Consider the following 24948-nt stretch of genomic DNA (forward strand, 5'->3'; position numbering starts at 1 on the left):
TCTGGCTAAAGAAATTACTCCTCATCTCTATTCTAAATGGACGTCCCTCTATTCTGAGGCTGTGCTGTTTGGTCACAGACTCCCCCACTATAGGAAGCATTCACTCGATCCGGTTAGTTAGTTAGTTACTACCTGTTAGACCGCTGGAATTTTGGGCAGTAATGAAGGTCCTCCACCTCTGTCTGTCCTATACCATCAGGGTTGTCCAGTCAGGGTTGTTAGCCCTGAGCTGGAGGACGAGTGGACCACACTCAGTCTGGCCTCTACCCTTTGACCTGTTTTGTGTGGGTGACCCTATGAAGAGTCAAAGCATAAAGCCCTGACTCCGGCCAACACAGCTCTCTGGGTCATTAAGGCACGCAAACCTCCAACCCTACAACAAGATTGTGGTCCTTTTAGAGGACCTGCTCTATCCATGCCTTCCAATATTAGTCATATTTCAATGAGATCCTCCCTCATTCTTCTAAACTCCAGCAAGTATACAAAATTCTGAGGGGTATAGCTAGGGTAAATGCAAGCAGGCTTTTTCCACTGAGGTTGGGTGGGACTACAACCAGAGGTCACGGGTTAAGGGTGAAAGGTGAGAAGTTTAAGTTGACCATAAGGGGAAACTTCTTCACTCAGAGGGTGGTGAGAGTGTGGAACGAGCTGCCAGTACGGGTGGTGCACTCGAGCTTGATTTCAATGTTTGAATAGTTTGGATAGGTACATGGATGGGGGGGGGGGCGCACGGGTATGGAGAGCTTTGGTTCTGGTGCAGGTTAATGGGAGTAGGCAGTTTAATGATGGGTTTGCCATGGACTAGATGGGCCGAATGGTGTATTTCCATGTTGTACTTCTCTCTGACTCTACAGGCCCAGGTTTTCCATCCCCAGGTTTTTTTTTAAAGACTCCAAGGAGGAGCGAAAGCTTGTCCCTTCAGGATAGTTTATTTGATGTTCAAAGAGAAAAACAGGTACCAAACACATGAAACTAAAGAGAAGAAACTTAAGACAAAGACAAGATGGCAGTTTTTGCAGAGACTGACACTTTTATACAGAGCCAAGGCAAATTCCTGAGATAAGCAAAAGGCCAATGAAAAGACACACAGTCACAGCAAGTGTCTCATGTGCCAACCCTTCAAAAGGTGATAAACCGTTTTGTAACTGCTATACCACGTTATCACCAGTAGGTGGAGACAAACACCACAAGTTGTGAAAACTATTAAGAATGTTAGTAAACTGCAGTTCCAATTTAAATTATTAATTCAACTAATACCTTTTTGAAAGTATGAAAAAAACTGATTCCAACAATGGAGAATACATAGGAACAGACTCAACAATTATCAACAGAACAAGGAGATCAGGGAAGGCCATTTAACGGATGTTGAGCAGGGACATTTAGGGTATTACACCTGAGTGAGTTTGAGAAGCTGCAGGAAAGAGGCTTCAGAGATGACTTGTAGTCCTGGTGGTGATGGACTTGTAGCATCTCCCCGATGGCAATTTTGTGAATAGGTGACTGCTAAGGGTAGAAGCCAGAATAAGAAGGTGAGACCAAGGCTTCTTCCCCCTTCCCTTCCAGTCGTGATGAAGGGTCTCATCCCGAAACGCCAGCTGCTTATTCCCCTCCAAAGGTACTGCCTGACTTGCTGAGTTCCTCCAGCATTTTGCCTGTGTTGCTCTGGATTTCCAGCATCCGTAGAACCCCTTGTGTCTTCGAGACTGGCAAATAATCAATGTGCATAAGACGACAAACTATGCAAATGAAAATAATACTGCAAAGATGTGTTGTAAAGAGTCACTGAGAGTGAGAACGAACTGTATCTGCTGTAAATACCTATTCCCAGTCCCAATGGAGAGCTGTCAACTTGAAATGTGATTGTTTTCCCCATCCCCAGAAGCTGCCTGCCATGCTAAGAATTAATCCCCTCCTTGACCTTGCCTGTATTCACACCCTGGCGTACATGTTTCCACTATCCCTACCAGCCTCTACTTTACCCTTCAGTTCACCTTCTCTTCCCTTGGGTGGAGCTGCCACCTTTAAGATTTTAAAGAAAAGGTCAATGTTATTGTATGTCAAAACATGCAGCGAACGGTGTCCCAGACTGTACTTGTCCTAACCCGTAACCTATGGAATTGCAACGCCGTGCTGGGAGGCAGCCCGCAAGTGTCGCCGTGCTCCTGGCGTTCCCGCGACGGACTAACCCAGACCTGGACATCTCTTGCAATGCGGGAGGAAACCCACGCGGTCACGCGGAGAACAGCAGCGGGTGTCCGCTGACTGTGTGGACTTCGCATGTCTTCCCGGGGGGGTTTTCCTCCGGTTTCTTCCGCATTTCAAAGACAGAGAAATTGGTGAGTGACTGTAAATCGCCTCTGTTGTGTAGACGAGTGGCAGTGTCTGGAGGGAAGTTGACAAAAGCATGGGGAGAATAAGATGGGCGAGGATACACTCGGCATAAAAATGAGTGCATCTCCCTACGCCTGTTATTCACTGTTTAGGTGTGTATCGTTCCGAGGCTCCTGAAGTCCTACTTGGTACACTGTGACTACCCACTCCCTCCCCGCCATCACCTTGCACTCAGTGGCCACTTTATTAGGTACAGGAGTGGAGCCCATTGTGGTCTTCTGCTGCTGTAGCCCGTCCAAGTTCGACGTGTTGTGCATTTGGAGATGCTCTTCTGCACACCACTGCTGTAACACGTGGTTAATTGAGTGACTATTGTCTTGACCCTTGAACTAGTCTGACCTTTCTCCTCTGACCTCTCTCTCCTTAACATTGTTCATTTTCATAGCGCAATACAGCACAGGAACAGGCTGTTCGGCTCACAATGTCTCGTCCACTGGATTTTTATTTTGCCTGTCATACCATTCTCTGTAAACTCTACTGCAGGGGTTTCCAACCTGCGGTCCCTGGACCCCTTGCTTAATGGTATTGGTCCATGGTATTAAAAAAAGGTTGGGAACACCTCGCTTTAGAGACTGCTATATGTGAAAATCCCAGGAAATCAGCAGGTTTCAAGATACTCAGACTGCCCCATCTGCCACCAACTATCATTCCATTGTTAAAGTCACTTAGATCAGATTTCTTCCCCATTCTGATGTTTGGTCTGAACCTCGTGACCATGTCTGCATGCTTTTCTGTATTGAGTTGCTGCCACATGATTGGCTGATTCGATATTTGCATTAACGAGCAGGTGTACCTAATAAAGTGGTCACACTCCTCCCCTCGGCAACACCTACAATAATTGTCTCTTGCATGTTTCTGCAGAAAAAGATGCCGCTGATGGTGTTGTCACAGTGTATGGGAGACAGCTGTAGAGAGCTGGACAGTGAGTCATACATTCGGTGAGTCAGAAGCCGTCCGTTAAAGGTGGAAGACTAGACGGGGCCAGGACGAGGGACAGGAATGTTCCAAACGTGGCCCACGAGGTGGGGAGAATGACCGGAGGGAAAATAGTTATGGAAATAATATCAAAACGGCTGATTCATTTGAGTCATGTTATTCCCTGTTGGGGTTGTTAATGAGAGCTGAGGTTTATTACTGTTACATATACCGAGGTACAGTGAAAGTATGTGCTGCCCATACCAATCATTGAGGCAATAACAGAATGCAGAATAAAGTGCTACAGTCACAGAGAAAGGGCAGCACAGGTCATCGCAGTAGCAAAACAGAATAAAATAACAGAATGCACTCACTCTTATGACTCAAACATACCCTATTTTACTTGTGCACAGGGAGAACAGCGTGACCCCTGTCACCCACACTGTTCTGAGTTCTGAACAGAGAACTACTATTTTTATACAGAACTCTCTTATCAGTTATGGGTATTGATTATTTTAGATTGTGTATGTTTGATTTTCTTACTTGCAAGGTCAGCCGACATTTGCAATAGAGGTGTTCAATTCAATTTAATTTTAATTGCCATTCAACCATACATGAATACCCATGAATACAAGTGAGAGAGCATTACTCCAGGGTCAAGATACAAAACACAGTACCAGCAGTCACACTCAGCACGTATAAGACAGCAAGATATCAGCAAAATACAGCCACACGAAAAATAATAATGCAGGCACTGAGTCAATCGAAACTTTAAGCTGACAACCGACGATATTTTGAAGTTAGTAAATACAATTGATTGTTTATTGATTGGAACTTTAAGCTGGCAACCTTAGTTGTTGGGTGTAGTTCACATCCTTCCATTATTCCTGCCTCATCTGTCTGCAGCTCCCATTACTGTGTAAAGGGAAGCTGTGTTCTTCTCAATGTTTGTCCACAATGCTAAACTCAGTCTCACCTCTCTGCCTGCAGTAAGCAGATTTGGCTCCAGCAGATTTACTTCAAAGTTCAAAATCCAAAACAAATATATTGTGAAAGTACACATTTGTCACCAAACACAACCCTTATATTCATTCTCTCGCAGGTTTACACAGCAAATCCAAGAAACATCATAGAATGAATCGATGAAAGACACCTAACCAGTGTGCAAACAACAACTAACTGCAAATACAAAAGAAAATTAATAGACTCAAGGAATTTGAAAAAATCTGGCAACCATTACTGCTGTATTTAGAAGAGACCGACAGCTGAACTCAGAGTGCGGGGGGGGGGGGGGCGGTAGGACCTAAACAGCACATACGGGAGGGATGAGGGGAGGGGAGGGCTGGGAAGGAGAAAGGAGACGGAGTGATAGGGTTTCCCTTGCTTTTTGCTTGTTTACTATACATAAATTCATTTGACTTTCATTATGTTGTTGTAAGAAAAAAGAAAAAAGAGAAGCATTGTACTTTAGGACATTTTCGGTTGTGGTTAAGCTGATGTTGCTTCACAAAAAACATTTGAAAACGAAAGAAAATTAATAATAAATAAGCAATAAATATCGAGAACATGAGATGAAGGGTCCTTGAAAGTGAGTCCATAGGTTGTGGAACAGTTCAGTGATGGAGTAAGTTAAGGTGAGTAAAGTTATCCCCTCTAGTTTATGAGCCTGATGGTTGAGGGGTAGTAACTGTTCCTGAAGCTGGTGGTGTGAGTCCTGAGGCTCTTGTACCTTCTACCTGATGGCAGCAGCAAGAAGAGAGTATGGCCGAGGCCAGTGGGCCCCAAACACCGGACCGCGGACCGATACATTGCCGCGAAGCGTGCCGGGGTGCAGCGGTAGCCAGGACGCACCCAGCACCTCTTTAAGAAAAAAGCCGAAATAAGCAAGCTAACTAATTAGGTGCCGCCCGGCACGTAAACGTCAGCCCAGATCAGAGGCGATTGCCGATTGCGTCACCTAATTAATTAGCTCGTTTATTTCATCTTTTTTCTCAAAGATGTGCTGGGTGCGTCCCAGCTACCGCTGCATTCTTTGCGGTCCGGTATCGGTCCGTGGCCCGGAGGTTGGAGACCACTGGCCTGGGTGGTGGGAGTCCCTGATGATGGATGCTGCTTTCCTACAACACCACTCCGTGTAGATGTGCTCAATGGTTGGGAGGGCTTTGCCTGTGATGGACTGGGCCGTATCCACTACTTTTACAGAATTTTCCATACAAGGGCATTGGTGTTTCCACACCAGGCTGTGAGGCAGCCAGTCAATATACTCTCCACCACACGTCTGTAGAAGTTCGTCAAAGTTTCAGATGTCATACTGAATCTACACAAACTTCTAAGGAAGTCGTGGAGTTGCTATGCTTTCTTCATAAATACACTTGCGTTAAGGACCCAGGACAGATCCACTGAAATGATAACACTGAAGAATTTTAGACTGCTGACCCTCTCCACCTCTGATTCCCCGATGAGGACAGGCTCATAGATCTCCAGTTTCCTCCTGCTGAAGTCAATAATCAGCTCCTGGTTTCCCTTCCCTCAGGGCTCTGGTCACCCTTGCCTGGATGTTGTCTTGAACCCCTGCCTTGCCACACCTTCCACAAAGTCACATAATAAGCCAAAGGTTTCATGAAACCATTAATTAGTTACAAGTACATTGAAACACGCAGTGAAATGTGTCATTTGCGTCAACGACCAACACTACGCTAGGGGCAGTCCACGAGTGTCGTCACGTTTCCAGCACCCACATGGCGTGCCCACAACGCACTGACCATAAACCGCTGTCTGTGGAATGTGGGAGGAAACCGGGGCACCCAGAGGAGTCATGGGGAGAACGTGCAAACTCCTCAAAGACAGCGGTGGGAATTGGAATTGAACCTGGATCTTCTGATCACTGGTCCTGGAAAGCGCTACGATAACCACTCTGCCAGCGGGCTTCCACGATCAACGACAGCCGACCACGCGGTAATGAGCCAAGTGGAACCTCCAGTTCTATCACCAGTCAATGCCTGTTTGCACTTTATTTCTGAGGAGACAATGAGAGAATCCACTAAGGTATCTGCTCCTGTTCAAAGTCCAGTGACTGTTCCCGTTGTAGCCGTCATCTGCTTGTGGGCAGGTGCTCAGCTTTTGACGGTTCACGTCACGTCTGTTGGCCTCAGCCTTTCAGGGAATCGTCAGTTCCTCCTGGATGGTGTGTCCTACCACAACCCACCAGAAGGAGATCTCGGAGGCTCGTTGCTGAATAGGGGTTGCTGTGGTAGTAGAGCGGTTAGCACCACGCTATTACAGCTCAGGATGTTGGAGTTTGGAGTTCAGTTCCAGCGTCCTCTGTAAGAAAGCTCACACGTTTCTTCCCCTCTGCGCGTGGGTTTCCTCCCACAGTTCAAAGACGTACGGTTTAGTAGGCGAATCGGTCACGAGAAATTGTCCTGCGATTGGTCCAGGGTTAAAATCGCTGGGGTGCCTGGTCCACACTGAACTTGTAAGTAAATAAATTCAGAGGTTATCAGGGAAGCCTTGTACTGAGGAGAACTAATGTTTCAATGACCTGGTTGCTGTCTGTGCAACACACGCAAAATGCTGGAGGAACTCAGCAGGTCAGGCAGTATCCGTGGGGGAAAATAGTACAGTCAACCTTTTTGGGCCGAGGCCCTTGGGTAGGACTGGAGAACAACAGGGTGAGGAGTAGATTTAAACGGTGGGGAAGGGGAGCGAGAAACACAGGGTGACAGGTGAAACCTGAAGGGCGGGGATGAAGGAAAGGGCTGGGAAGTTGATTGGTGAGAGAGACAGAAGGCCATGGAAGGAAGAAAAGGGGAGGGAGCAAGGAGCACCAGAGGGAGGCGATGGGCAGGAGAGGAGATGAGGTGAGAGAAGGAAAAGGGATGGGAAACCGTGAAGGTGGGCGGAGTTGGGGGGCATTACCGGAAGTTTGAGAAATCGATGTTCATGCCATCAGGTTGGAGGCTACCCAAACAGGATATAAGCTGTTGTTCCTCCAACCTGAGTGTGGCTTGATCACAACAGTAGAGGAGGCCATGGATGGACATATCGGAATAGGATTGGGAAGTGGAATTAAAATGGGTGGCCACTGGGAGGTCCCTTTTTTCTGGAGGACGGAGCGTAGATGCTCGTCTGGTGGCGTGGAGGGACAACACCTTGTATTCTGTTAACCAGTGCAAAGTGCTTAGTCACCCTAGCTCGATATATGTCCAAGACTTTTGCACAGTACTGTATATATTTTTTATTTTTATCTATTGGAATAGGCCTTTCTAGCCCCTCAAGCCGCGACACCCACCAATTTAACCTTAATCACGGGACAATTTACAATGACCCATTAATCTACCAATTGATACGTCTTAGAACTGTGGGAGGAAACCAGAGCACCCGGAGGAAACCCACGCGGTCACGGGGAGAACGTACAAACTCCTTACAGACAGCAGTGGGAATTGAACCCGGGTCACTGGTACTGTAGAGCGTTGTGCTAACCACTACGCTAACGTGCCACCCGATAATATAATCATAATATATAGTAATTTTTATTGCAATGTATTGCAATACACTGCTGCTGCAATGAAATCATTTAACGACTTATGCTAAAGGTATTAAACCTGACTCGGATTCTCAATGTTCAGTCCGCTTACCACTGGACACACCAGCTGTGTGGTGAAAAGGCACAACAGCGCCTCTTTCACCTCAGACGGTTGAGAAAGTTTGGTGTGGGCCCCCAGATCCTAAGAACTTCCTACAGGGGCACAATTGAGAGCATCCTGACTGGCTGCATCACTGCCTGGTATGGGAACTGTACTGCCCTCAATCACAGGACTCTGCAGAGAGTGGTGCGGACAGCCCAGTGCATCTGTAGATGGGAACTTCCCACTATTCAGGTTATTTACAAAGACAGGTGTGTAAAAAGGGTTTGTAGGATCATTGGGGACCCAAGTCATCCCAACCACAATCTATTCCAGCTGCTACCATCTGGGAAACGGTACCGCAGCATAAAAGCCAGGACCAACAGGCTCCGGGACAGCTTCTTCCACCAGGCCACCAGACTGATGAACTCATGCTGATTCGAGTGTACTCTGTGTTACATTGACTGTTCTATTTATTATAAATTACTATGATTGCACATTGCACGTTTAGATGGAGACGTATCGTAAAGATTTTTACTCCTCATGTTTGTGAGGGACGTAAAAAATAAAGTCAATTCAGTTCAATTCAATTCCCCTAGTAGCCCCACCAGAGAGAGCCATGCCCTGTCTGGGATTGAATTTCTGATGTGATACACCCTGCCTTGCTGGGCCCAGTGTGTTAGCTGCTCTCTCTGCTTCTCATTCTACCCGGACTCTCCCGCAGGAAAATGTTGGAGGTGTGCTGCTACGTGGAAGGTACTTTGGCAAAGGTGCGCGTTGAACACGAACTCCAGCTGGAGAGAGAAATCCTGGACCCGCTCTTTAAGCTATCCGAGGTGAGGGAATAAGACAGTCACGGGGCGCGGCCAAACATTTTAATTCCCGCTCCCGTCCCGACAGTGTCGAGCTAATTAACGCACCGCGAGCGCTTCAAAAGTGCTGGTCGTACTTGTTCCAGGCTGGTTCAAGTTCTCGGCAGGCTGCTGTTGCTGTGTGCAGTCATTCTCTGGAACGGCTCCCCTTCTTCCTGTTCTTAACGATGTGTAACTGTCAGTTCCACACACTACCCATGGGGGTGGGAGGGTGGAAATGGTTCTATATATAGTCAGTTCACAAGCTATTTGTCCGTGAACTGAATTATCCCTAAGGTGCATTCAAAATTCCCAGGAGTTAGCTCTGTCTCCTTATGGAGTTGTGTGTAGACCCCTGGACGATGCTGTTCCAGTTCTAGGTATCAGATCTTGAAGTTCAGTTCCAGCGTTCCCTGCAGCAAGTTTGTACGTTTTTCCTGAGCGCGCGTGTGGGTTTCCTCCGGGTGCTCTGGTTTCCTCCCACAGTCCGAAGATGTACCAGTATGTGGCCGTTGTAAATTGTCCCGTGATTGGGCTGGAGGTAAACCGGTGGGTTGCTGGGCGACCCGGCTCAGGAGGCCGGAAGGGCTGTTCCACGCTGTACCTCGAAAGAAAGTAAAAATAAAATTCCTCGTCGCGGAGTTGGCGGGCACTCGAGCGGAGAGGTCGGGGGCGGTCGCTCTGCTGAGAGGGAGCGAGCTTGTGGTTGCTCCGAGCTGGGTAGAGGAGCTTTCTGTGACTCTGGGAATCTCGTCCCTCTGTCTCAGGGCCTGGGTCACTTGTAGGTGTGGTTGGGGGCATGTGCTTTGTAGCCACAATGCTTGACACTCTATGTCACGTTGAGTGGTCTGTGGTCGCTCTGTACTGAGTGGATCTCTCTGTCTCTCTCCCCACCCCATCCCAGAACTTCATTGACTGGATGTCCTCTACAACACATCCTTATGCCAACCCCGCGTCCTTTCCACCCCTCCCCCCACCTTCTCGGCAACGCTAGCCTAACTTGTTTCCGCTCCTTCGCGTCTCAGACAGAGAATCTTCGACCTGAAGCATTAACTCTCCCCCTCCTTCCGCAGACGCTGCCTGACCCGCTCTGTGTTCGCCTGTTATTGATTACCCATTCGATTGACGAGCTAGGCAAGCAGGAAGGTCCCTGAGGAGTGTGGGGCAGGGGAGGCCCCGATGGGAGTCGGGGTTGTTGGGAACTTGTGGCCCGGGGCAATGAAACCAACGGGGCCAGTCACTTCCTGGAAATACTCCCACCCGACCTAACCTGGCTTTCTCTTGCGAAACAGGAGGAGCTGCCCAACATTCTCAAACACAAGAAGCAGCTTGCCAAACTGACGCAGGACTGGACAGCAGCAAAGAATCGGTAAGATCACGGTTGTGTCCAGCTGAGGGCGGAGCCCAACACTCAGCGATTTCCGGTGACTGGTGTACACAGGGTACCTCCTGTATCTAATAAAGTGGCCACTGAGTGTATGCTCATGGTCTTCCGCTGCCCCAGCCCATCCCCTTAAGGGTTCGACATGTCGTGCGTTCAAAGATGCTCTTCTGCACACCACATGGTGCTTTGAGTTACTGTCGCCCAGTCTGGCTATTCTCCTCTGACCTCTCTCATTAACAAGGTGTTTTCACCCACAGAACAACCACTCACTGGATGTTTTTTTGTTTTTCTCACCATTCTCTGTTAACTCTAGCGACTGCTGTGCGTGAAAATCCCAAGATATCAGCAGTTTCTGAGATACTCAAACCACCCCATCTGGCACCAACAATCATCCCATGGTCAAAGTCACTTAGATCACATTTCTCCACCATTCTGATGTTTGGTCTAAACAACAACTGAACCTCTTGACCATGTCTGCATGCTTTTATGCATTGAGTTGCTGCCACATGATTGGCTGATTAGATACTTGCATTAATGAGCTGAAGTTGAAGGCATCCGTTAGTCTTGCGAGACCATGGATTTGCGCCTGGAAAGTCTTCACTCTCCAGGGCAAGGTTGTATGGAAGACCGGCAGTTGCCCATGCTGCAAGTCTCCCCTCTCCACGACACTGATGTTGTCCAAGGGAAGGGCATTAGGACCCATACAGCTTGGCACCAGTGTCGTCGCAGGGCAATGTGTGATTAAGTGCCTTGCTCAAGGACACAACACGTTGCCTCGGCTGGGGCTCGAATTCACGACCTTCAGATCGCTAGTCCGATGCCTTAACCAGTTGGCCACGTGCCCACTTTAATGAGCAGGTATACCTAATAAAGATGCCACTGACTGTAATCATTCCTCTAGGCCAGTGGTTCCTAACCTTTCTTATGCCATGGATCCCTCCCGTTAATCAAAAGGTCTGTGGACCCCAGGTTAGCAACACCTGCTCTATGCCATTTCAACCCCCACCATCTAGAAAAATGCACAGTGCAAATGCAATACTACACTGCGTTAATCTGAATTAATCTGCCAATTATTTGCCCATTTTGCCAGTTCGTTAAAGTCCTCCTGTAGTTGCGGCAGCTCTATTTCGGGTCAGCAGCATCTCCCAATTTAGAATTTGTGCTTCTGATTCAGGGTCTAAATTTTCAACCTAGCAGTGCTCTCATTCACAGTCCCTGGGGAATATCTTTCTCCCTTGTGAAAAGTGACTTTTCCATCCCACGGTCTGTATTTCGACCTCGCTACGATCAGTGCTACTCCCACCGATATTTTGCAAAAGCCCTTTGTGAAATAACTTACTGGTGGCCTTTGCTACATCTACATAAACTGCAGTCATTGTCTGCTTTTCTCTGTGGCACTCACAAAAAAAAAGTTGGTCAGACGAGATTTTCAATTTTCCCAGTCAGTCTAACTAGTCAGCTGGTGGCAGTGTGGGATCAACACTGGACCTTGAAGCAAATGGTCCTGAGTTCAAATCTGGCTGGCTCCTTGCATGCTTTCCATCTGTGCTGGGTTGAGTGCTGAGCAACTTTATACTTTATTGTCGCCAAACAATTGGTACTAGAACGTACAATCATCACAGCGATATTTGATTCTGCGCTTCCCACTCCCTGGATTACAAATATTAAATGTTAAAGATATTAAAAATAGTTAAAATTAGTAAATATTAAAAATTTAAATTATAAATCATAAATAGAAAATAGAAAAATGGGAAGTAAGGTAGTGCAAAAAAACCGAGAGGCAGGTCTGGATATTTGGAGGGTACGGCCCAGATCTGGGTGATTTTAAAAAAAAAACGGATGAATCTGTAAAAATGGCACCCGATGTGCTATAAGGTGTGAAGGCAGTTCAGATTTCCTTGAAGTCTACTACTGTGGAAAGCTTGCTACCCTGATCTTTTACATCCATATTGGCCTTTCCAAATTTTTATCTGTGGCCAAGTAACAGTTCATTCTGATCCTGATTTTCATGTCTAGCCGGGCGGATGCACACATTCAAACACGCCACAACTCTGTCTGTGCGTGCGTGCGTGCGTGCGTGCGTGTGTGTGTGTGTGTGTGTGTGTGTGTGAGAGAGAGAGAGAGAACACGAACAGACATATACAGAAAAACATACAGGGGGCATGCAAAGAGAAGCATAGAGCCTCATGAATACAGGAACACCCTCACAGAGGAGCACAAGTACTCGTGCACGGAGAACCACCGATACAGTAATACAGGCACGGAGTCACTGGCGCGGAAACACGGGAACAGAGACACTGGCACAGAATCAGAGGAAACAACTTCACAAGCACCGAATCACAGGCACCAAGACACAAACACACGTGTGCACGCACGCTGGACAGAAGAGAAGTTCATTTCATGCCCCCCCTCCCTCAGTTAAATCACTATTTGAGCTTTGATCAGGATTATTGCAGGCACGTGACCAAGTGGTTAAGGCATCGGTCTAGTGATCTGAAGGTCGTGAGTTCGAGCCCCAGCCGAGGCAGCGTCTTGCATCTTTGAGTAAGGCACTTAACCACACAGTGCTCTGCGACGACACTGGTGCCAAGCTGTATGGGTCCTAATGCCCTTCCCTTGGACAACATCGGTGTCATAGAGAGGGGAGACTTGGCAGCATGGGCAACTGCTGGTCTTCCATACAACCTTGCCCAGGCCTGCGCCCTGGAGAGTGAAGACTTTCCAGGCACAGATCCATGGTCTCGTAAGACTAACGGATGCCTTTAATTTAATTTAATTTTAATTGCAGGCAGGTTGAGGAATGGAATAACAAGCATATTCCATTTAACGCACTGTTTACCCCAAGCTTGAGGACCTTTCCCACAGTGAAACGTGTCTGATTACTGATGTGGATACTGGGCCGCATTCCACCCAACCTCAAGCTGCTTGTGGTCACTCCCTCTTTCCCAGGCTGTCGCAGGCGACAAAGTCAGCCAACGCAGGAGCAGCTGCTCAGTCTCAGATGGCGAAGGTGGACCTCCTCAAGGAAGAGGTGGAGGAAATCTGGAGAAAAGTCGAGCTATCCAAGGTGCGTGGGGAGCGCGTCAGAGATGGGGATTAGACGAACCACGTCCTCTTAACAGAAAAACAAACAAACTACGTACACTCAGGGACCTTAGGAATATTGATGTATGGCAAAGTTGGGGTGTTGGTCCATAGCTCCCTGACAGTTGAGACCCGGGTAGGGCATTGAAAGCATTTGATATATTCTCAGTGGCTACGTTCTGTTAGACACCCCCTGTACCTAATAAAGTGGCCACTGAGTGCAGGGACATGGCTTTCTGCTACTGTAGCCTATTCAGTTCAAGTTCTGACATGTTGTGCATTCAGAGATGCTCTTCTGCACGCCACTGTTGCAACGTGTGGTTATCTGAGTTATTGTCCCCTTCCTGTCAGCTTGAACCAGTCTGCCCATTCTCCTCTGACCTCTCTCATTAACAAGGTGTTTTCGCCCACAGAACTGCCGCTTACTGGGCATTTTGGTTTTTTGTTTCTCACGCCGTTCTCTGTAAACTCCGGAGTCTGTTCTGCACAATAATCCGAGGAGATCAGTAGTTTCTGAGATACTCCAGCCACCCCATCTGGCACCAACAATCATTTCCTGGTCAAAGTCACTTAGATCACATTTCTTCACCATTCTTCCCCATTGTTGTTTAGACCAGTTTGGTCTGAACAACAGCTGAACCTCTTGACCATGTCTACATGCTTTTATGCATTGACTTGCTGCTACATGATTGGCTGATGAGATATTTGGATTAACGAGCAGGTGTACAGGTGTACCCAATAAAGACGGTATGTTTGAAAATTGAAATAATATCAGAAAATGCTGGGGATGCTCAAACAAAAGGTCATAGACTTGAAGAATTAACTCAGCTTCTCTCTCTACAGATGCTGCCTGACCATCTGAACACTCAAATCATTTTGATTTCAAATGTCCTTATAATGTCAGATAATTTATAATTGACTCACAAGTAACTTTATTTATTTATTTAATGTTACCATTAGCATGCCGGGAAGCTCTCTTGCCTTGAAGTCAGAATATTGTAAGTTCAAATCCCAGTACAGCAACATTGGTTTAAATATCTCCCTCCTCACTAAAAGTGCTACATCTGTCCGTAAGCCTCCTCCCTCACCTCCATTCAGAGCCCCAAACTGTCCTTACAGGTGAGGCAACACTTCACCTGTGAATTCACTGGTGTTGTCTATTGTGTCCAGTGCTCCCAATGTGGCCTCTCTACATTGGTGAGACCTGTCATAAATTGAGGTGTCGCTTCAAGCACCATTCACCATATCCACCACAAACGAGACTTCCTGATGGCCAAACATTCCAATTCCATTTCCCATTCCAGTTCTGACATTTTGCTCGATGGTCTTCTCTTTTGGCAAGATGAGGCCACACTCAGGTTGGAGGAGCAACATCTTATATTCCATCTGGGTAGCCTCCATCCTGATGGCATGAACATCGACTTCTCTTGGTTTAAAAAATAAAGTTTCCACCTCGCCCCTTCCGCTCTCTGGCCTCTTATCTCTTCTCACCTACCTATCACCTCCCCCTGAGTCCCCTCCTCCTTCCCTTTCTCCTGTGGTCCACTCTCCTCTCCTATCAGATTTCTTCCTCTCCAGCCCTTTTACCTGTCCAGCCCACCCTGACTTCACCCATCACCTTCTAACTTTCCTCCTTACCCTGCTGCCCCCTCCCACCTTTTCATTCTGGCATCATCCCCTCCCCTTCTCAGTCATGAAGAAGAGTCTCGGCTCAAATCGTCGACAGGTTATTCATCTCCATAGATGCTGCCTGACCTGCTGAGTCCCTCCAGCATTTTGTGTGTGTTGCTTTGGGGAGACCGATTTAATTCCTTACAAATATTGACGTATAATGCCTATTTCTTAATGTTATTTGGTCGTTGTCAATCTGTCGTTAGCAGGATCTTGCTGTGTGTAAGTTTGATGGTTGTAGTTCCCATGAGTCTCACATCAATAGTACTTCCTTCTTATTTCTTTTTCTTTATTCCACTCACCCTGCTCATGGAGGAGGCTACATAGCATTCACTCCAGGACCACCAGACTCAAAACCAGTTCCTTTCCCCAAGCAGTGAGGCTGATCAACACCTCCACCCACTGACTCCACCACTACTTTATTATTTCCTGTCGGTCACCTTATGTACAGCCCACTGTCACTCTATGGACACACAATCAATCTATGTATGTAAGCTATCTTATGTATTTATATTTACTGTTTTTTTTTCATTATTATTGTGTTCTTTATCGTGTGTGTGTGTGTGTGTGTGTGTGTTTTTGTTTTGTGCTGCACCAGATCCAAAGTAACAATTATTAGATTAGATTATGAGGACACTCAGTCCTCGTTTATTGTCATTTAGAAATGCATGCATTAAAAAATGATACCATGTTCCTCCAGGCTGATATCACAGAAACACAGGACACACCAAGACTAAACCTGACAAAACCACATAATTATAACATATAGTTACAACAGTGCAAAGCAATACCGTAATTTGATAAAGAGCAGACCATGGGCACGGTAAAAAAAAAAGTCTCAAAGTCCCGATAGCCTCATCATCTCACACAGACGATAGAAGGGAGAAACTCCCTACCATGAACCTCCAAGCGCAGCAAACTTGCCGATGCAGCACCATTGGAAGCCCGACTGCGGCGGACTCTGAGTCCGTCCGAAAACTTGGAGCCTCCGACCAGCGCCTCCGACACAGCCTCTCCGAGCACCATCCTCTGCCGAGCGCTTTGACCCCGCCCCGGCTGCCAAGCAACACTTGCGTGCAGGAAATAACACTGAACAATCTTGAAACTTTAGAGACGTGCCACTGTAACGACGAGGCCACGCCATCCAATTACACCCATGACCAATTAACCTACTATCCGTTACGTCTTTGGACTGTGGGAGGAAACCGGAGCACCCGGAGGAAACCCACGCGGTCACTGGGAGATTCTACATTCTTCTTACAACGCACACAAAATATTGGAGGAACCCGAACATTTTTTTCAGTGTTGTCTTAGATTTCCAGCATCTGCAAAATGTCCTTGTTCCTATGATTTGAAATTCCACAACAGACAGTGGCGGGAATTGAACTAGCTCGCCGGCGCCGTGATAGCGCTATCTAGCAGTGGTTGAGTTGAGTTGTTCTCCGATCTTGGCAATTTACTTGCACATGTTGCATCACCATGTAAGGAGATGTTGTCAGTGTTGAATGCTTGGCCTTTATATACTTATCCAGCAGCTGATCGGACGTCATTACAGAAACTCATTTGTGATGTGGGGAGCAAATCTTCTCGCTGATTGGTTGTCGGGCGAACTTCGTGCGTTGAGGTCTGGAATTTTGCCCTCATTGCCTCATAAACAGATCAAGGTCTACGTGTTTGTTCACAGAATTATTCGTGGAAAATCATGCTTCTGGGAACTGCGGTTCTGAAAACTAAGTTTTCAGGACTTGAGTTTCCGAAATGACCTCCAATCAGCTGATTGAGAAGTCTATAAAGGCCAAACGTTCGGAGGACGCACCACAATTAACAGCGCACTGACGATGCTTCCTTGCATTGTGACGAAACGTTTGCAAGTAAGTTGCCAAGATCTTGTGTGTGACAACTCAACCTGACCATCAGCCACCCGAGCCACACATGCAATGCAATGCCCTGGCAAGAAAGGAGATTTATTTCAGATCAGCTTTCTGTCTCCTGAATCCCAGAAAATGTGACCTGATGTTACTTACTACAACACAGGCCACTCGCCCCTCCATGCCCATGCTGGCCCTCAGCAGAGTAGCCCATCTGTCCCATACCCTCTCTTCGTATTTCTCTCCACCCCTTTAACACCGTACAACCGTAACATATAAGAGCAGAATTAGGCCATTCCGCTCATCTAGTCTCCACCGTTCAGTCATGACAGCTTTGTTTTCAACAACCTTCTCCCCATAACACTTAAAAACCCCCCACCACCAATCAAAAACCTATCAACCTCAACCTTAATTCCTGCCGCTGCCCGTAAGGAGTTTGTACGCTCTTCCCGGGACCGTGTGGGTTTCCTCCGGGTGCTCCGGTTTCCTCCCACAGTCCCAAAGACACGCTGGATGATAGGTTAATTGGTCATTGTAAATTGCCCTGCAATTAGGCTCGGATTTAATCGGGGGTTGCTGGGTGGCGTGGCTCGAAGAGCCGGGAGGGTCTATTCTGCACAGTGTCTCAATCAATCAATCAACAAACAAACCCAGTGACCTGAGCTCCAAAGCCCTCTGAGACAATGAATTCCACGGATTCACCACCCTCTCACTAAAGAAGTTCTTCCTCGCCTCCGTTCTAAAGGGACCCCCCCCCCCTTTATTCTGAGTCTGTGTCCTTGGTTCTGAGTCCTTCCGATTAATGGGAATGTCTGTCCACTCTGTCCAGTCTTTAAATATTCTGTAGGCTTCATTGAGATCCCCCACATGCTTCTGAACTCCATAAGAGTACAAGCCCTAGACATCAAACACTCCTCAAATGCCAGCCTTTTCGTTCTTCTGAGCTTCCCCTGGGCTCTTTCCAATGCCAGCACATCTTACCTTAAATAAGGAGCCCAAAACTGCTCCCAGTACTCCAAGTGAGGTCTGACGTTTCAGAGCGAAGTGATGTGAAAACGTAACGCTCTCGCAGTGAGATGTGCTGGAGGCCATTTCTGGGTGGTGTCGCCACCCTTTCCTCCCGCAGACGTTAGACCAGGCGCTTATTGGCGAGGATCTGGCTTGTGTGTCTGTCCCATTTCCCGATCGTTCAGGTCCTCAGCAGCACTCCCGTAACCTGAATCATAGAGACAGAAGGTAGCGGATGCTGGAATCTGGAGCGGCAACTGATCCGATGGAGGAATCAGTCCTGACGCAATAAGTGAACAACTCCGTCCCCCGCTCTGACCAGTTCCTCCAGCAGGTCAACAGTTGCCTCTTGAGCAAAGCTATCCTTCTGACCATCCAGCAGGCCCAAGAGGACACACCGGAACCCCTCAGTCAGTATCATCAGAACCAGTCACTTCAATGGTCCTGTTTAATATCAGAGAATGTATACAGTATACAACCTGAGATTCTTACTCATCACAGACATCCACAAAACAGAGAAAAAAAACACAAAGAACGAATAACAGAAAAAAAACACAAGATCCCTAAAGCCCTCTCCCCCTCCCAGACACATGCAGTAGCATCAGCCCCTCCCTCTTTCCCCCACCCTCACTAATTCCATTAGAAAGCATCAACCCTCCCCATCACCATGTAAGCAACATTAAAGCCCCCAAAGAGAGGCCATGATCTATGGTCCATCGAAAACCACTCTTCCCTCAGGCTCCCTCTCTCTCACTAACAAGGGAGAGGGGCATTGCTCCTTCCACAGCGAGGGGTGGGGGAGACAAACGGTCGCCGATTCGACGTTACAGTCTGTCTGCAGCGCCGCTCTTATTCCGAGCCCCCCAGCTCGAGCATTGGCCGCAAACTCTCTCCTGGTGTAAAGTAGAATCGCTCGCATCTGCTTCCTTCGTCTCGTTGTAGGATGAGTACGCTGCTGACCTGTACCACTTCGCCAGCAAAGAGGAGGAATACTCCAACTACTTTTACCTGGTAAGCTAGAAAAACGGAACAACAATTCATTGAGTACGGGCCCTCGACATCAAACACTCCTGGGATGGGCTTTACCTCCTGATCCGAGTAGAGGGCGTCGAACTCAGTACAATTATCAATGAAAGATCACTTCAGGGTTGATATGAGGGATGGAATGGTGACGTAATGCTTTTTCAGTGCTGGGGATCAGCAATGGGGGTTCCATTTCAGTGCTGTCCGTAAGGAGAATGGACGTTCCCCACCCCCCGACCACGAGGCTTTCCTGCGGTTTCCCCCCACACTTCAAAGGCGTACCAGTTGGTCGGTTAGTTGGTCACATGGGTGTAACTGGACGGTGCGGGCCCACTGGGCCCAAAACTGAAATGTGGGAGGAAACTGGAGCACTTGGAGGAAACCCGGAGGGTGCGTGCAAACTCCTTACAGACAGCGGTGGAAATTGAACTCGGGCCGCGGACGCAGTAATGGTGTTGCACTAATCTCTGCGCTGTCCTAGGTCCTGTTAATATAACTTCATTTTCTTCAACTTTTGAAGCTGATGGAGGCCCAGGCAGATTACCACAGGAGGTCGCTGGATGCTCTGGACACTCTGCTGCCGACACTGAAGACCAGCACCAACACACCAGGTCAGTAGACTCCGTCTAAAGGGATGGAGAGCACCCTTATCCAAGCTTCTCTTAAACGTTGTAATCACACCCACATCCACCACTTCTGCTGGCAGCTCGTCCCATAACTGGGACCACCCTCCATGTGAGGAAGTTCCCTTTAAGCATTTGACCTTTCACCCTTGACCCTCTCACCTTCAGTGGAAAAAGCCAGCTTGTATTTACCCTATCTATCATCATCATTATGCGCTGTGTCGTATGACATGAGCGATCATGGTCTATCCATAGCCACGATAGTTCTTGACAAATTTTTCTACAGAAGTGGTTGGCCATCGCCACCTTCTGGGCAGTATCTTTACAAGACGGGTGACCCCAGCCATTATCAATACTGTCCAGAGATTGTCTGCCTGGCGACAGTGGTCACATAACCAGGACTTGTGATCTGCACTGTCTGCTCATACGACCATCCACCACCTGCCCCCATGGCTCCACCTGACTGGGGGGGGGGGCTAAGCAGGTGCTACACCTTGCCCAAGGGTGACCTGCAGGCTAGTGGAGGGAAGGAGCACCTCCTTTGGTAGAGACGTATCTCCACCCTGCCACCCAAACCTTATCCATACCCCTCATAATTTTGTCTCACCTCATTCTCCTGCGCTCCAGGAAACAAAGTCCTCACCTGTTCAACCTCCCCCTACAACTCGTGTCCTCAAGTCCGGGCAATGTCCTTGTAAATTTTCTTTGCACTCTTTCAGCCTTATTGATATCTGACACATCAATTGACTCAAGCACCCTTTGTCTCATGCATTCTCTCACACACTCGAAGCCTCGCTCTCCCATTCACACTAGAATGCTCTGTCACTGTCTTGCACACATCATTCTTCCAGTTTTGGGTGAACGGCCCGGGATGTTTGCTGGCCCCCCCCGCCCCCTGCCCCCGGCCGTCAGTCACATGTTAATGATGGTTCCTGCCTCTGCCCCATGCCCTTAATTCCCTGCCCTTTCTCTGTGAGAAGCCGTCAGCCCCAAGAACCCCGCCTTCGGACGCCCGCTGGAGGAGCACCTGGAGAGCCGTGGGCAGGACATCGCCCTCCCCATCGAGGCCTGCGTCATGATGCTGCTGGAGAAAGGGATGAAAGAAGAGGTAGGATGAGGGGCGGGTGAAGAGCGAGAGAGCGAAATGAATGAGAAAGGTCACATGGGTGTAACTGGACGGTGTGGGCCCACTGGGCCCAAAACTGAAATGTGGGAGGAAACTGGAGCACTTGGAGGAAACCCGGAGGGTGAGTGCAAACTCCTTACAGAGGAGTCCCCCCACCCCCCTGAGAGAGAGCAAGAGATTTTGCAGATGCTGGAAATCCAGAGCAACACACACAATATGCCGGAGGAACTCAGCTGGCCTCCTGGATGAACATTACTTTCTCTAACTTCCAGTAATTTCTCCCCTTTTCTCTTTTGTTTTTCATTCCCCCTTCTGGTTCTCTGCTCATCCCTTCTCCTCACCTCACCTCCCCTGGGTCCCCTCCTCCTTCCCTTTCTCCCATGGTCTACTCTCCTCTCCCATCAGATTCCCTCTTCTCCAGCCCCTTTCCTCTTCAAATTATCACCTCCCCAGCTACTCACTTCTTCCACCGCTCTCCCAGCCACCCACCTTTCCCCTCACCTGGCTTCTCCTCCCCCGCTTCTTAATCTGGCTTTTTACCCCTTTCCTTTCCAGTCCTGATGAAGGGTCTCCGCCCGAAATATTGACTGTTTATTACTCTCCATAGACGCTGCCTGACCTGCTGAGTTCCTCCAGCATTTTGTAGAAGTGAAGTGATTATTTTAAATAATTCATTCAAAGGAGTGTTGGCTTCGCAGACAGGGCAAATGTTTAATTGTCTGTCCCTACTTGTCCTTAAGAAGGTGATGATGAGCTACCTTTTTGAACCTCTGTTGTCTTTGAGGTGAGGTATTCCCACAATAATTAGGGAAGTGTTGCGCTTTGTGACTTCAGAACATTAAACTAATTCAAAAGAAGACTCGGGACTCCAAAATGTAAGTCTAACTTCAAGTTTACTTTAAGCGAGACGCTCACACATCACGTAGTAGCGTGATGGCGTGTGCGATTCATGTATTTTTACATATAATACATGAATTATTTAAACAAGAATGCTTAATCAACATGTCTCAGGTAAATAGGGTCGTAAAGAAAGCTTTTGGCACGTTGGCCTTCATAAGTCAAAGTATTGAGTACAGGAGATGGGATGATATACTGAAGTTATATAAGACATTGGTGAGGGCTAATTTGGAGTATTGTGTGCAGTGTTGATCACCTATCTACAGGAAAGATGTAAATAAAGTTGAAAGAGTGCAGAGAAAATTTGCAAGGATGTTGCCCAGTCTGGAAGACCTGAAATATAAGGGAAGATTGGATAGGTTAGGACTTTATTCCTTGGAACGTAGAAGATTGAGAGGAGATTTGATAGAGGTAAACAAAATTATGAAGGGTATAGATAGGGTAAATGCAAGCAAGCTTCTTCCACCGAGGTCAGGTGGGACTAGATCCAGAGGTCATAGGTTCGGAGTGAAAGATGAGAAGTTTAAAGGGAACATGAGGAGAAACTTCTTCACCCAGAGGGTGGTGAGAGTGTGGAATGAGCTGTCAGCACGTGGTGCGTGCGAGCTCGATTTCAACGTTTAAGAGAAGTTTGGATAGGTACAAGGATGGTAGGGGTATGGAGGGTCATGGTCCCGGTACAGATCGATGGGAGTATTTATAGGCACCTGTTAGTCTCGTGAGACCATGGATTTGCGCCTTGGAAGGTTTTCAGGGCGCAGGCCTGGGCAAGGTTGTATGGAAGACCGGCAGTTGCCCATGCTGCAAGTCTCCCCTCTCCACGCCACCAATGTTGTCCAAGGGAAGGGCATTAGGACCCATACAGCTTGGCACCGGTGTTGTCGCAGAGCAATGTGTGATTAAGTGCCTTGCTCAAGGACACACACGCTGTCTCAGCCAAGGCTCGAACGCACGACCTTCAAATCACTAGACGAACACCTTAACCACTTGGCCACGCGCCAACACTATTGATGGGAGTAGGCAGTTTAAATGGTTTGGCACTGACTAGATGGGCCAAAGGGCCTGTTTCTGCAACCTAACATAGGTATAGGAACAGTAATTTATTTCCAAGTCAGGATCATGCGTACTTGTCTATTTAAGGTTCTGGAAGTGTGGCAACACCCCAGTACATACCTCGCTGATTTAATATGATGCAAAATGATGCATTTCACTCTAACTTTCAATGTATATGTGAGAGATAAAGCTAATCTATGAATTAAATAGTGAGTATTGAGGAAAATGCAAAGAAAGATCGAGATGATTTAGACTAGTTGTCAAAACATTCAGTTATGGCAAAAGTGCCAGAGAGAGACGATGAAGCGGGTGGACAGTTCACTGACTTTAACAAGAACTGTTGCAGAATTTAAAGGAAAGCAGTAAACACTCAGCCAACAGGCAGTTAACTAAAGCTTCAAACTAACCAAATACTAAATACTAACCAAATAACCAAATACTAAATGAATACAGCTCCTTCACAGCCTCAGTCAAAATGGTAGCCCACTTTCCCGGAGAAGGTAAGCAGGGAGTGTAAATGTTGCTGTGGTTTTGGTCAGGTGTCAACAGGACTGGATCAAAAAAAGAGTTAAATACCACCATAATGGAACCATGATTCGCTCAGACTTGGTTACTCATGACGGAATTGCCAAGACTGTTGCAGGGGAATGTAGACCCCCCCCCCCACCACAGCAGAGCCCGTGGTTGTGACACTAGTGGAATCTGTGGGTAAATGTGAAGTTCATATTCAAATGTCACAGCTGACCAGGTAGCTTGTTCAGTCGAACTTCCCTCACGCTGAAAGGTGGTGAACCGAATTGCAGGGAAAAGTCATGCAAAATGAGAGGAAAGAATCCAGCGAGGCTTTGCTGGATTCCTTAGCAGGCAAGGTATAAGCAGATCGTCCAAAAACAAACCTCACAGGCAAAGTCAAAATCCAAAACAAGAACATCAATTAGAGTTCCAGAAACTAGAGATTCCTACAAACAACAGCAAGGCTTCACTTACAAAAGATAACTCCAAGAGTGAGCAAAGATAAAAGGGACGAACAACTTATTTTGGGCTACAAACAAGGCGCAGGTGGTAACAATGAACGAATGATTAGCCTAATGGGTAGGTTAGCGGTAAAGGGGTTGGCCTTCTCATCTCTGTCTCCCTCTGGTGGTCAGTTTGAGGTATGACATCAAAAGGACAGGCACAGGCTGTGCATTTGCAATTAAGGCTACTGATATGTTGGTGAGATCACACACCAACATACAGTTTTGCTTGTTTTATCTAATGTGATGCATGAAGATTTTTTAAATCTTTGTTTATGACTGATGCTGTCTCCATAATGCTCTTCCAATTTCTGCAGGGCCTGTTCCGACTGGCAGCTGCAGCTTCTGTTCTGAAGCGTTTAAAATCCGCGCTGGACAGTGGTTCCTTTGACCCGCAGGAGTTTAATTCAGACCCACATGCCGTGGCGGGTAAGAAGTTTTCCGGCACGGATTTTACGGGGGTTCTCTTGTCTGCACCTTACAGTAGCCTTGCTGTAGTTGGTCGGAGACTTTTGACGGGATGGTGTGTAGAAATGATCCCTTCTGCCCCTTGCCGCCAATCAGCGTTGCCGCGCGCAGCAAGGCTGGCGGTGCAGCGGGTAGTGCTGCTGCCTCACAGCTCCCCGCCCTAGTCCAGGTTCAATGCCGACCTCGGGGGCTGCCCGTGACTGTGATACCCTCTGGCTTCTACCCACACCCCAAAAGCATGCAGGATGATGGGTCCATTGGTGTTTAGACTATAAGATGTAGGTGCAGAATTAGGCCATTGGGCCCATCGTGTCTGTTCTGCCATTTTATCGTGGCTGATCCAATTTTCCTCTCAGCCCCAATCCCCCCGTATCCCTTCATGCCCTGACTAATCAAGAATCTATCAACCTCTGCCTTAAATATGCCAAATGACTTGGCCTCCACAGCTGCCTGTGGCAAAGAACTCCAGATTTACTTCTCTCCCGCGAAAGAAATTCCGCCTCACCTCCTTTCTAAAAGTATGTCCCTCTATTCTGAGGCGGTGTCCTCTGATCTTGGACTCTCCCACCGTAGGAAACACCCTCTCCATATCCACTCTATCAAGGCCTTTCACCATTCAATAGATTTAAATGAGATCACCCCTCATTCTTCTGAATTCGAGTGAATACAGGCCCAGAGCCATCAAACACTCTTCATATGACAAACCATTCAACCCTAGATTCATTTTTGTGAACCTCCTTTGAACCCGCTCCAGTTTCAGCACTTCCTTTCTGAGATAAGGAGCCCACAACTGCTCACAATACTCTAAGTGAGGCCTCACCAGTGCTTTATAAAGTCTCAACATTACATCCTTGCTTTCATATTCTGGTCCTCTTTAAATGAATGCTAACATCGCATTTGCCTTCCTCACCACAGACTCAACCTGCAAATTAACCTTTAGGGAAT

At 47.6% G+C, this 24948-nt stretch overlaps 1 protein-coding gene and 1 long non-coding RNA gene across 3 annotated transcripts in view; one reads left to right on the plus strand and one right to left on the minus strand.

The window, feature by feature from the left end:
• LOC134354092 (uncharacterized) overlaps positions 1 to 24948 on the minus strand; it is an 82433-nt gene that overhangs the window by 54861 nt on the left and 2624 nt on the right. Inside the window, exon 2 of the long non-coding RNA XR_010019722.1 lies at positions 17771 to 18005. This is a non-coding gene — a long non-coding RNA (uncharacterized LOC134354092). The remainder of the gene's footprint in view (positions 1 to 17770; positions 18006 to 24948) is intronic.
• The window catches only part of LOC134354090 (SH3 domain-binding protein 1-like), a 78770-nt gene that overhangs the window by 21373 nt on the left and 32449 nt on the right, over positions 1 to 24948 (plus strand). For both annotated transcript variants that reach the window (XM_063062842.1, XM_063062843.1), the window contains exons 4-11: positions 3253 to 3329; positions 8656 to 8767; positions 10075 to 10151; positions 13116 to 13233; positions 18740 to 18808; positions 19341 to 19431; positions 20424 to 20551; positions 23853 to 23964. In XM_063062842.1, the coding sequence (XP_062918912.1) occupies positions 3253 to 3329; positions 8656 to 8767; positions 10075 to 10151; positions 13116 to 13233; positions 18740 to 18808; positions 19341 to 19431; positions 20424 to 20551; positions 23853 to 23964 (784 nt within the window). The remainder of the gene's footprint in view (positions 1 to 3252; positions 3330 to 8655; positions 8768 to 10074; positions 10152 to 13115; positions 13234 to 18739; positions 18809 to 19340; positions 19432 to 20423; positions 20552 to 23852; positions 23965 to 24948) is intronic.

This window comes from Mobula hypostoma, chromosome 11 (assembly GCF_963921235.1).
Source record: "Mobula hypostoma chromosome 11, sMobHyp1.1, whole genome shotgun sequence".
In the NCBI taxonomy this organism is placed as follows: domain Eukaryota; kingdom Metazoa; phylum Chordata; class Chondrichthyes; order Myliobatiformes; family Myliobatidae; genus Mobula; species Mobula hypostoma.